Below are 13,625 nucleotides of genomic sequence, written 5' to 3'. Positions count from 1 at the left end.
AAAAAGTGTATACATTAATTGAATGAAATACAAGTACAGGCTCGCGCATTGGTAACACAAATCGCAACTCGATTCGCAGGTTAATGAGTAAGCTGGCAGTCCTTCGAGTTTACTCATTGCGTCCATAATTAATCACCTAATCAATCAATTTTTCATCGATTGATAATTTATTAATTCCCTAACATTTTTATACTCAACATTACCACGAGAAGTAAATATTACCAGAATGATTATTCGTGGAGAGCAATCACAACCCAATATTAAATAATTAATATTAATTTTCCTTATCAGTACAAAAATATAATTACAAGGCTTCGAATCAATTAATTAATTTGCAGTCAGTTAACGTGGTTATTATCTGAAGATGATCGAAAGTAATCGACAAAAAGAATCTCCGAAGTAACGGTGAAAACCACAGATGAGTTTTGAGCTTTATAATAATCTAGAACACGCGATCCTGATATCCACTGTCAGCCATACTAGTGCTGGGCTTGGCAGGACCACCAGGTACAGCTTGATGGACATGTCGCATGTGCTGAGACCTCCTAGGTGGTGCCAGGTACTCGAACATACTCTGAGAGTGCTGTGCCAACATTTTGCTGAGATCGCAGGGCATGGGATCAGTCCAGAAAAAATCGTGATTCAGAGCCGAATCAGAATCGTACCTCTTGCTGGGATCCAGGATGAGGAGTTTGTCCAGGAGATCGCAGGCATATGCGTCCTTCACGTAGGGCTTCAACCTCTCCTTCACTTTGCGTTTCTGTCCCTTGGGGAGATCCATCTTATTGAATAAATCCAAATTCTGCACTCCCGGCCAAACTTCTGTTGTTATCGATCCACAGAGTTGCGAGATCAGTGTCAACTGCTGCTGCTCTGTATTCCCCTGCATTATTGGGGATCTTGTCCACATTTCTGCCATAATACATCCAGCCCCCCATAAATCCACTGGAGGGCCATAATTCCTATCACCTAACAACAATTCTGGGGGCCTGTACCATAAAGTAACAACTCTGTTGGTATATCTGTTGGCTTGGCCATTTTTACTGGCACTGAAAGCCCTCGCAAGGCCGAAATCAGCGAGCTTGAGAATTCCATTCTTCGTTATGAGAACATTCGCTGCTTTCATATCCCTGTGAAGAATTTTGTTGCTGTGAATGCAGTAGAGTCCGTTCAGCAATTGTTGCATAACTTTTTTAATCTCCCCCAGACTGAATTTGACGTTGACATTAGAGAGCAATCCAGCGAGATCGTGCTCGCAGAACTCAAAGACCAGATAGAATGTGGAACGATAACGATTGTACTGTGTTGCTTTGGTTCTACAGATCTCAATGAGATTGACGACATTCTCGTGCTTCAACAGCTGGAGAATCCTGATCTCCCTCAAGGCAGTGATTGGAAACTGAAAATAAGTGGATCATTACTGATCTTACTTTAAATTCTTTCCTTCCTCGTTTTTTTTCTCCTTTAATTCGTAACAGAAAAAAAAATACACACCCCTTCCTTTTCGTTGTCCATGAGAACCTTCTTCATAGCTACGAATTTCTTGGAATTCTTTTTGTCCCGGGCCTTGAACACCTCTCTGCAATGAATTCCAAACGAGTCTCAATTTTTTTTTCATCACTGGAGTCATCTGACTGGACTTGACTGATTTTAATGAATTAATTATTGAAAATTCATTGGAAATAACCTAAAAGTCCGCAAGGTTTGACTCACCCAAAAGTACCCTGTCCGATTTTCGCAACTTTCTCGTATTTTGTGGACTCATCGCAGAAAGGAAAATCAAATTCTTCGATATATTTTTCCTTTTCCTTAATATTCATCTTCACAATCCGCAAAAAATCCCGTAAAATTATAAGAAAAACACAACAATGATCGATCTCTCCCGAGAATCGCCGAAGACGACTGAAACGAGAGTTTGAACGACGGTTCAAACAAGTTCAAACCTGTAAACGTCAGTACAGATGCGCAAAATATTGCTGCAAGGCAACAATACCGGCAAATAGCAATAAATACTCGTGCCGGTGTAACGCGAATAACAAATATCGAAAATAATTAAATCAATTGAGTGAAAATGGCAGTGTCATGTGAATTTGTGAACATTTTCAGAAGGAACTGGAAAGACAAAAATTACGACGAGTTAGAGAGGTTATTCAAGGAGGCCCCCAGGTACCTGCAGAACCTATTGCCCTCACAAATCGGTAATAATCTGGGATTTATTATCAATTATTTTTCCAATAACTCTCTCATTAATCATCATGTCGGTTTTCTTTAAAGGTCCTCTCCTGGAAGAACTCGTGGCGGACGATGGCCTCCCGAAATTTCTCCGCGACTCGATAAATCAGGTAAGGTTTTCATCATCCTATGATTCTTCCACAAGAGAGGGTTTCTACCTTCTCAAGTACCTCTTCACGACCTTCTCCGAGAATTTTCACCCCTACCTGAGGACAACCGCCACCATCTGCGAGTTGGGGATTAAATTCAAAATATCCCATTATACGAAACGAGCTGCTTGCCACGTTTTCATTTCCCTGACGAGGACGTTCCCGGAGTTCTCTGCAGGTTTTGATGATTTCGTCAACGAGTGCATGGATAAATTGAATCGTTATGGAGACGAGAAGCTATTAATCCTCCAGGTACTCTGCACAATTTCTCGTCATCACCCTGGACTCCCAGGAATAGGGATAAACAAATACAGACTCCAGCTGAATGTCTTACAAATGCTCAAGGACGCCTGCGATACCAGGAAAACTCCTTACCGTATAGGAGTCGCCCTGGACTCACTGACAGAGCTCCTCCACAATTTCCCTCTGACAAAGGAAACTCTCGCTCAGAATTTATACACTTGTCTGCGAGTTATGTGTACGTCCTTGAATTTTATCGATCAGTACAAGGGCCTCGCCGAGTCCGTTATCACCCTCCTGGCGCAACACATGCAGCAGCTCGAAGCCTTCATCTGCGAGGATTACAATTTATGGCACGACTTCCTGAAGACGTTGACGAGGCATGACACCTTGGCTTCTCTGGCGAGAGACGCCCTCCGGATTTTCTATAAACTTCTGGTGGAGTCCCTAAAGCGAGGACAGATTCCAGAGAGTCAGGACGTCGTGGAGAGTTTCCAGAAGAATTTCGTGGAGTCATTGACTTCAAGAGACGAAAACCCCCAGGACTTGAGGACAGCTATCATGGGGTACAGTCACATGGCGGAGCTTTTGAAGGCCCAAGACGATGGAACAGCTGTGGAGAAGATGTTTTTCCTCATCTCCAGGAGGACGGTGCCTTTGTACTTCACTGAAGATGATCACATCAATTTTGGAGATATTGTCGAGTATCAGGAAACCCTGGCACGAATCCTCACGCAGTTACCAGACGTCACAGGGGATCACATGAGGATTATCAACAAGATGTGCGTCCTGACGATCAAGAAATATCCTGAGCTGAAGGCAGAGGACCAGAGCTACGCTGGACGCTCTCTGAAAATAACGATCGAACACATGAGTCACTTGAAAGTGCACTTTTTCGAGGAGTTTCTCTCGAATATCGTCTCCGAAGGCATTGCCTGGACCTGCTCACATCCTCTCCTCATCGATGCTGAACTCAGCCGAGACCAGGAAAATTCCCAGAGACGTCCCATTACTTACAAAGATTACATTCCCCTCTGGAAGTCCCTCCTGGCCTCTGAAAATTACACCCTGAACAATCAGGAGAAAGTTTCCACTGAACTCTTGACCACCTGCATCAACCTGACGTCAAAACTGGACGTCAGGATAAAAACCCGAGAGGATAATGTCTTCTCGGACATCGCACTCTCCCAAATGCCTGAAAACGAGGACGATTTCAGGATATTCGTGAACCTGGTGGACCTCTACGACGAGCTTCTCCCAGATATTATTAATGAATCCTCAGAAATCGTGAAAAAACTCCTGGAGAGTCTTATCGAAAGCTCGAACACGCACCCACTGGTCTCCGGGTTCTACAGACTCGTGAAAAGATTATTACGAGTTGTTCCATCGTTTTCAGCCTCTGAGAATGCTTTTATCGTGGAGTACCTGAGGAAAACCCTGAAATTCGTGTTCGAGTTTTCCCACGAGCTGCAGATCTCCTGTATCCATCTCCTCCTGGAGATTCCCAAAGATTTCGCAAGAGATTTTCTCCCCCACGTGGCACCAGTCTTTACGCTGGCCTTCAGAATCGGCCTCAATAATTACGAGTTAGCAGACAAGACCCTTGAGAATCTGGAGAGATTCGTCACCTGGGGAGATGAGGGGCCAGTGAGAGCTCTTCTCCTGGACGTTCTTCCTTCTCTGGAAGTCTACCTTCGCAGTAGAGAGAGCCTCGAGGTCTACGATAACGTGGAGGCTCCAGTGAAACGAATTTCAACCACAGAGAGTGCCCTGGAACTTCTCCAGAACAAGATCTTAATTTTCTTCGGTAAAGTCACCAATTCTGTGACCTTCGAATTCCTCCACAATCAGTCACAGAATACTGGAGGCACCTGGGACAGCAAGGACCTCCTGGAGTACACCATGACCTTTCCAGAGGAGAACCTCCCAGTGCACCTGGACACGATCCTTCCCAGGGTCATCGAATTGTCCTTGCGCTGCAGTGATTCGAGGACGAGAATCGCTGCTTGCGAGACCCTCCACTCCATCGTCATCATCGTCCTGGGGAAAAATGTGGAGTACATATCTAACGCGCCTGATCGTTACGTCTCCTCTTACAAGATCCTCTGCCCAGTTCTCTTAAAATTAGGCTGTGACCCAGACGAGGTAATCTGGCAGATCTTCAACCCTTTAATGCTCCAGATGACCCACTGGTTGAGCTCCAAGTTAATGCTGCACTCTCCAGCCATCGGTTACCTGATCGACAGCCTCTTCGATGGCCTCTCCGACGACTCCAATTCCTCCATCAAGGACTTTTCCGGGATCTGCCTCGCCGAGTTCTGCAAGTGGTCGATAAAACAAGACATCCAGAATCATCAGAGAAAAATACCTCTCAACATTTTGCAAGTTGTGGAGAACATCAGGAATTTTGCTCTTCACCCCTTGAAGAGTCTCAAGATCGCTAGTGCAATAGCCTTCAATCACATCTACAAGATCCTCAGGGAGGACGAGCAAATTGTTGACACTTTCTGGGTGGAGTTCCTCCACTGCTTCGTGGAGGCCATGGACAACTGCGACGATCCCAGGATCAGGGACGCCTTGAGTCACGTGGCGAGGGTTCTCCTGGAAAAATCTGGAGTGTTCCGGGCGAGCTCCAGCAGACGACGAGTTCCTATGAACTTCCCCGATGGATCCCTGAAGAGTTGTGTGGATTTCTTGCTGAATCGTTGTATTAATAACGATTCAAGTGCCAGGAAGAAATGCATGGAGTTGTACGAACGTCTCCGAGAAAAAATTGAAGGGGGAAATGAAGGGCAATACCTGGGGATACAGACCCTGATGCTGAAAAGGTTAAACGAGTCAGAGACCATTACCTCTGGAGAGGGCTTGAGGTGTTTCATTGCAGTCCTGGATGTCTACATCTGGTTCCTCCAACGAAAATTTATCGAGCCAAAAGTTCTATTTCATTCCAATTGCCAGGGCACGTCCTCAATTTTCTCCTTCCTCCAGAAATTTATCAGGGAGATCGACGAAAGCCCTGAAGATGCTAATATCCCAGTAGCTGTGATTAAGCTCTTGGATCTCCTGGTGGAAATCCTTCCAATTGAATTATCGAATAGAGAAGATATTCACAACGTCCTCTTCGGGAATAAATTCTGCAGGCTCATTCACAAATGCATCAGGGACCCTGAGACCCTGGGATTCGATGTAAAATCCTTGGAAATGAAGAGAATACTCCCGGAGAAGATGGAGAGGCTTGTGAAGTCTTTAATTAAGGATTTGTCAGCGACGAAGATGCAGATGCTCTTCATTACCCTGAAATCCTATTTCGACGATCTGTTACTGGCTACCGACGTCCAGGATCTCTCCCCTGCTCGAATAAATCAGGTCAAGGATAAACTAGAAAGCCTGATAACCATGAAACGCTGTGGGCTTTTGGAGGCGCTGTCTATGGACCAGATAATTATGGAGAAGAAATTGGTAGTGTTAAAACTGATCTTCAGGGAGATGAAGAGGCAGGAAGGAACGAGGGACTGGTGCAGAGAGCTAACACCAGAGATGAAATTTCACTTCACACATTTGCTGGAACTCTGCCTGGACGACGAGGGATTTTCCTGGCTGGTGAAGTCCAAGGCCCAGCAGATTGAGAAACTCCTGGAGTCTGAGGAAAGATCTCAGATGACGCATGGGGAGTATTTCTTCATAACCTTCAGGGAAACTTTTATTCGCTTTTTATTGAGAAATATCGAGATCTCTCTGAGAGTTATCGTCGAATTCGCCAGGGAGAGTCCTGATTTCATTCTATTTATTATCAACGAGACTGCCCTGTGGCTCCAGAGAAATAAACGACAGCATAAAAAATCTGCTGAGGATTTCGCCGATGCGGCGATTTCCTACTTCGACCATCTCCACAGGATCTTGAAAAATGTGGGGAGACGGAAGAATATTCTGAAGAACATCTACAGGACGGTCGTCCGCCTGAAACAAAATCCCGTCGACATTAAAGTGGAGAACAAGAAGATGCACTACTGGATTCTTCAGGAGTTCTCCCGCAGTCACACAATCCCAGAGAAAACTCAACTGCTGGAGGACTTTTTGATCTACCTGGTGAACGATTCCGGGGATGACACAGAGTTGAGAGTGCTATTCAGGACGTTCGATCATCTCCAGGTGTCCAGGGACTCCAAGGGCGTCCCAACGTCGAGCCTGGAGACGACAAAATTCGTCCAGTACTTCCAAACCCTGGTGAGAGATCTCCCCATCACAAAATCTCTAGTGGTATTCGAGGCAGTAACGATTTCGGCCCTGAAACTGGGAAAATACGCCGAGAACTCATCGGCGAGTGATCACCTGGCTTCCTATTTCACCTCGATACCCCACGAAAAAGCTCTCAATTCCCTGCAGATGGCCCACGAGATATTCCTAGACGCTTCGTGGCCAGGGGACAGGCTGGAAGCCCTGAGATATTTTCTCCTTCCAATATTCAAGCGCTGTCCAGAATCAGTTCTAAACGACTTCTTCGAGAATAAAATTGAGTCCTTGATTTGGAGCGTCTTTACAGAACTACCGAAAAATCCCCAGGATCGTAGGCTCGCCCTTATTTCGAAATTCGAAGCCTTCAGTCTTCTGGAGGTGATGTTCTCCTCTCTGGATATCGCCACGATAAACCATTCGTCTGGTCCAATAGCAACCAAAGTTTCTGAGGTGACGGGCCAGACGTCGGAGGTGCTCATCCAGGTCTTCAGGAAGGTCCTCGACATCAGAAAAATGCCAATCGATCCCAATGATAGCGATCTCTCGAGATCGCTGCACTGTGCTGCCTTCAATTGCGCTGTGACGATGGTGACTGTCTCCAAAGAGACGAGATACTTCCAAGCGCTCTTCGGTGAGAATCCGAGGAAGGATCAGCTCCTCTGGGAAAGGATAATTGACTGCTCGAAGAGTTACTCCTTGACCCAGACATTCAAAAATCTTCCAAAGCAGCGTAAATTCCTCGTGAGCATCAGAGAAACTCTGGGGATGGAGGAATCGTCCTCCAGTCCCTCATTCCTGAGGAGCTACAACCTGGCGTCCTCCACGTTGACTGAGGACCTCGCAGGTTACGATATGCACGGGGTAATCCCCTTGGCCGAACCCTCGACCCCGAAGTTATCAGTGACTCTGGAGGACGACGAGCTAAACGATCACGAGTGCATGGCACCCATCGTCGGTTTCCTCAAGTTCGCTTTTGCTAGTCATCAGGGTGAGGAACCTCCACCCTGGTTCCAGTCATTCACTGGAGCAATGGCCGTGAGCGAGATAAATGTCAAGTTATTCCTGCTGAAGGTCATTTTAAATACTCAGGAGGAGTTTAAACGATTCAGGAAATTGATGGTTAATAAAATCGTCATGATGATCTATTACATAATCAAAAGATCCACATTCAGTTACATAATCGCTGACGCTCTCCTCATGCTCGTCAAGTGGGCTGAGGTTTCTGTGCCCGGAGACGACGTGAAAGGCGAAGTGAACAAGATGTTCGATCTTCTTGTGTCAAAAGTGGAAGACAAGGTATCATTTGAGACAATTCTCAAGTACAATTATAGTATTCTCCAGCTGCTGGTGAAGGCGTGGCACGAGGTGCTGGAGCCACCGTCGTGTCTCCCTGAGATGATGAAGGTGGTGCCGAAGGGTGTCAGGATCCTCTTCCTACTGCTGCAGAATGGTCTCGGTCCCAAGCTCGTGCGTGATGAGGCAGTCCTTGAGTTTTTATTGAAAGCCCTGGAGACGTGGCAGAAGCAGGAGGAGCCCCTCCTCCAGACATCGGCAGCGATCGGTCTCTTCCTGAAGTTCGCAGCTCCTCAGGATCCCGAGTGTCAGCAACGAGACACTGCAATCGAGAGGATAAAAGAGGGATTGAGAAAGACAGCAGAGCCCAATCGTAAGATCAAATGCGTCCACGCGATGTGCACATCGTTTCCTGGGCTCTTGTATGAATTATATCAGTTTGTGAGTCACAATCATCTGAAGATATCAGCCCCCACGAAGAAAAAGAGCATGGAGTTATTCTTGCTGAGGATTCCTCGGATGAGTGACGTTCAGCTGACAGAAGAGTTGACCCACATTAAATTCCAGGACCTGCTGGAGAACAAAGTGCTCTCCTGCGAGAAAATTTGTCTGGAGATCATTCTCACACTCGTTACGAGACTGAGTGGCAGTGCTCTTCTCCCCCTGGCCCATCTTGCCTCTAATTATTCTCGTCATAACGATCTGGACTACAGGACCCTAGTCTACGATATTTTCATGAGTATCTTCAAAAAGTACATCAACGTCGTGACATCCCAGGACAATTCTGCAGAGACCTTGATCGATCTCAGCCAGAAGATTCTTCTGACTGGAATCCTGGATCCCTCTGAGTCCCTCCAGAACAAGTGCATCACCTTCTGGACTGAGGAGATAAAATTCAGGGACAGCTGTCCCGGACGACTCTTGGATATTCTCGACGAGTATTCTAATCACATCGCTCACGATTGTCTCCCCATCTTCGCTCTTTTATTTCTCCAGTTGTCAAAGAAATCTCACAATTACGAGTCCCAGCTGTTTCGTCCCCTTGACAGCACCTGCAGCTACAAGACGTACAAGATTGCCACATCCTGGAGGATGAAAAATTTGAGCTACAGAATACCCCTCTTCGTGTCCTCGTACGCGAGTCAGTACAGCCAGAGGTTCACCCTAGCGTCCCTATCATCCGGTGACACTGACTCCAGTGATGACCTGATGATCAGGGCGACAAATCCCTTGGAGTTCGAGCCGACTCTACCGGTGGCATTCCTGACTGAGAGCAACCCTGAGGCTTCCACTTCTGATAACATTTTTGCTGTGCCAGCAATCCCCACGAATTTCTCCCGACGATTCGTGGCGAGTAAATCATCCACGAGACACTCGTACCTCCAAAATCGACAGGAATTCTTGAGGCAACAAACGATGAAACAGAGAGATTCGATAAAACTCAGTAGGGGCTACAGGAATGGTGACCTCCCAGACATCGCAATAACCCACGCAGCAATCCTGAATCCTCTCCAGGAACTCATGAAGAAGGATCCCCTCACCTGCAAGAATTTTATGATCTCAATGATCTCCGCCGTGATCCAGGGTCTCCAGAACCACCGAAATCCCGAGAAAAAAAAATCCTACTCAGAATTCATTCATAAAGTCTCTGAAAAATTTGAACACGTCTTCATGAATTATCATGGCGGTGATCTAATCGTCTCTGCAGCGTTAGAGATAATCCTGAAGAATCCAGGGTTGAGTTTCGATTCAAAAATAGTCGCTGGTGTGGCGAAATTGGTTGGTGAGGAGGAGCTGGGGGCCCTCCTGGTGGAGAGGAAGTTGATGAATGAAATAAAGGAGGAGAGCCTCCTCGAGGAGCCCTCCTCCAAGAGACCTAGGCTCGAGAACGATGAAAATCCCCGGACAGAGAACTGGGTGCACCTGGGGGAGCTATATGAGTCCATAAACGACCTCGACGTCTTGTTATCCGTCTTCAGGAACCACGTCCCAGGGGAAGACCTCAATTTGGCATCGGAGGCTCGAGGGAGAGACTCCTGGGAAGAGGCTGCATCGCATTACGAGAGAGGTATTATCAGCGAACGGGGAGGGACTCGTCGACATTGCAGACGCGGTCTCGTCGAGTGTCTGGCACGTCTCTCCGATTGGGAGAAGCTCTCCGAAGTCGTCCACAGGGAAAACACAAGCCTGCTCCAGGTGTTGGAGGATCCAGTGATCTCCAGGACTGGGTGGATGAGTGACTGGTACTTCAGGGCGCAGATCTATCAGAGCGCGATGGATTCGGAGTCGTCTAAAGAATTCTTGGAGCAACTGAAGGTCACCGTGAATACCGAGAAAGGTAGACGACTCGTTGAGGATCGTTTCCCTGAAGAGTTGGCTTTGATTCACCACACGAATATGAGTGAGCACGCGAAGAGCTTGATCCAGGTGGCCCTGAGGAAGAGTAGAGATCGATGGACTCAGCTGAGTCCTCTATCAGTCCAGCTGAGACTCCAGGTGATGACTAAACTACGAACTCTCTGCGACACAAAGCTCTACAGGGATTGTCTGGTCGATCTCACTAGAGGCTCATCAGATACTCTTCAGGCACTGATCGACTACTGGGAGAGAAGTCTCCCCAGCCCCGAGGATGACTCCCTATCCTGGGATATCCATCTCGCTCGAAGAACTCATGTGACTGAAGTGTTAAGACGTAAATTGACAGGAAATTGCGATAACACCGGTCACAGCGACAAGTTGTTGGAGCTGGAGATCCTCCAGAAGATGGCCTTCATAAAATTGGCGTATTGCCAGAAGAATCCCGCTCTGATGACGAAATATATGATGGACGTGAAGGATTTCATCCTGGAGACATCGAATCAATTGCAGATTGACTTCCAGTTCAATCGGGCACAGATATGTTTTCTCAGGGGACAGCTGGGGAACGCAGAGTCAAAGGTGAAAAATTTCAACTTGTGCAAGAAGAAGTCGGAGTCTCTTGTGAGGGAGGGGGTCGAGAGGATCAGCGTTGACACTGCCATTGAGAATCTCCAGTTAATGGTCGACTGGTGCTCAGAGATGAAAAATTTGAAGAATGAGAACGAGAGCAGTTTCAACCGGATCATCTCCAAACTTATTGAGTCCTCCTCGTATCTCCCCTCCGAAATCGACCTGGAGGAATATCCCCTGGAGTTGCTGAGGAGGAGTATATCACTGGCAGTAGCAGAACCCACCCCAAAACGCCTGCAGAAGTGTCATTTGAATTTGTTAAAGTACTGCCACAGGGTAATTCTCGATCAGCCTGGGAACCAGGAAGCCATCAAGATCTTCGTCGAGTCCACACTGAGAGCCATCGGTTACGGGAGCAACGAAGCAACCAGTTACTTCCCCTGTATTCTCACGGAGGACTATTTGGGGAACGACGAGATTAAACGCGTCTTCAAGGAGGCGACGGAAGGAATACCAACCTGGAAGTTTCTCAGATGGCAGCCACAGCTGTTTATCCACCTGAAGACGTCCCTTCGTCCTTCAGTCGTGCCCATCATCGAGAGACTCGCGAGGGACTACCCCAACGCCCTATTTTCCAGCCTCCAGTCCACAAAGGACGTCAGGTCAGACCTGAAAAACGATCCACTGGTGCAGGAGCTGTCCTTGAAATTCAGTCAAGATCTCAAGGACTTTGCTGAGGCCCTGGAGTACCTGGTGAGACCGGAGTTGTACTTGATGCATCATCTCGATGAATTAGCCCAGGATTTGCACCTGGGGACGGACTTTGTCGTCGACAGACTCCTGGCGAAGGTGTATCATCCCAGAGACCCCTCCATGCGAGGTAACATTTACAAGTACATTTCCACCTTCGAGGAGGAAGTGTTGAGAATCAAGGACATGTCTCCGGAGACGATTGAAGAGTTCGTGAAGTCCTTGAAAAGGCGTCTGAACTCATCTCTGACGAGGAATAAAGACAGTGATATGTTGAGGGACTATAGCCCCTACTTGAGTCGGATCAACGGCTCCTCCCTGGAAATACCTGGAGCCTGCTCTGGAGAAAGCGACCCGGACTCCAGGTATCGTCCGAAAATCGTCAAGATTGAGGAGAAGATACAAGTGATGAAATCCCTGAGGAAGCCTATACGTATGAGAATCATCGGGGACGATACCAAGTCGTACAACTTCTTACTGAAATTCGGTGAAGATTTGAGAGGAGAGCAGAGACTCCAGCAGACATTCAACGTCATCAATGAGGTCCTCAGAAGGGACCTGTCTTGCTCTCATAGAAATCTGTTCCTCAAAACCCTCAAGGTTATTCCCTTGTCAAGAAGACTTGGATTAATCGAGTGGATAGGGAATGCCCGGACTCTTCAGGAGTTCGTTGAGTTCACGTGGAGCGAAAGTCAGAGGGGCAATGTGAAGCTGGTGGATAAAAATTACGAGCAGTGGATCAATGAATCCAGTGATGGGGAAGAGAGGAGAGAGGTGAGGTACAGGGAAGCTGTACTCAGGCGATCGAGTGATGAGACCATCAGGAAGATGAAGTCTCTGATGAGTATGATCGATGGTGATGCTCTCAGAAGGACTTTTCTCACCATCAACCCCTCCGCTCAGGGTTTCGTCACTGCTAGGAGAAATTTCATCGTTACCTACGCTGTCATGAGTCTCGTTCAATGGGTTCTAGGAATCGGGGATAGACACCTGGGGAATACAATGGTGCAGGTGGAGTCAGGGAAGTGTACAGGTATCGATTTTGCCTCCGTCTTTGGAGGGGGTGTCCAGCAGGCCATACCAGAGCTGATGCCTTTGAGGCTAACCAATCAAATCCTCAGGCTGATGGAGCCCTTCGATCAGGGGGATCTCGTCGCTGCCACCATGGGCCACGTTTTGGAAGCCTTGAGGCACCACAGCGATCTGATTTCGGGAGTTTTGGGGCCCATCGTCCGGGACAGAGTCAACCAGACTCCTCAGGGGCGGCGAGACCAGTGGGTATCCACGGAGAAGCTCAGGGTAGTCCTCAGAAAGCTGGGGGGAGACCATCCGGCTGCTGTCATGCTTGACGAGCTCAGGGCGCATCACTTCGAGGAAGAGACACTCGTCAAGTACGAAGCCGTCGTCAGAGGGGAATCTGGTCGGGCCTTCAGGTCTACGGTCGCTGATACTTGCCTGACCACCGAAGTACAGATCAAGTGCCTCCTGGAGCAGGCAACTGACCTCAATGTCCTGGGTAGGACTTACGTAGGGTGGAGACCATATGTGTGAATCGTTAATGTACCGATAGCTTTTTATAATACATTAATTTTTGGAGTAATGTTTATTCTTATTAAATTTATTCATTTATTCCTATGAATTTCCTACTCCCATGAAGGCACGAGAAAAATATGACAAAATAGTCAGAGGCGGGAAAAAAAAACATCGGTTCCTGCACGCATATATGTCGGTCAAGGTCGCTCTGAAGGTAGATATGTGCATTTTTATTTTCATTGTGGAATTTTAAATGGAAAAAAAATT

General features: G+C 47.3%; 2 protein-coding genes across 2 annotated transcripts; one reads left to right on the top strand and one right to left on the bottom strand.

Annotated features, from left to right (window-relative positions):
* Positions 1-144: 144 nt before the first annotated feature.
* On the bottom strand, positions 145-1,903 carry Cdk9 (Cyclin-dependent kinase 9). The gene is made up of 3 exons (XM_011299462.1): positions 1,714-1,903; positions 1,495-1,579; positions 145-1,399 (listed from the first exon to the last, which is right to left on the bottom strand). The coding sequence occupies exons 1-3, from the start codon at positions 1,818-1,820 to the stop codon at positions 443-445; spliced, it is 1,149 nt and encodes a 382-aa protein (XP_011297764.1). The 5' UTR covers positions 1,821-1,903; the 3' UTR covers positions 145-442.
* LOC105263328 (DNA-dependent protein kinase catalytic subunit-like) lies at positions 1,898-13,485 on the top strand. The gene is made up of 2 exons (XM_011299463.1): positions 1,898-2,198; positions 2,275-13,485. Exons 1-2 carry the CDS (start codon positions 2,072-2,074, stop codon positions 13,374-13,376), a joined length of 11,229 nt encoding a protein of 3,742 aa, XP_011297765.1. The 5' UTR covers positions 1,898-2,071; the 3' UTR covers positions 13,377-13,485.
* Positions 13,486-13,625: the final 140 nt, after the last annotated feature.

The sequence above is a fragment of the Fopius arisanus genome, unplaced genomic scaffold (assembly GCF_000806365.1).
Source record: "Fopius arisanus strain USDA-PBARC FA_bdor unplaced genomic scaffold, ASM80636v1 scaffold00014, whole genome shotgun sequence".
NCBI lineage: Eukaryota > Metazoa > Arthropoda > Insecta > Hymenoptera > Braconidae > Fopius > Fopius arisanus.
This window is presented reverse-complemented; position numbering and strand designations above follow the sequence as displayed.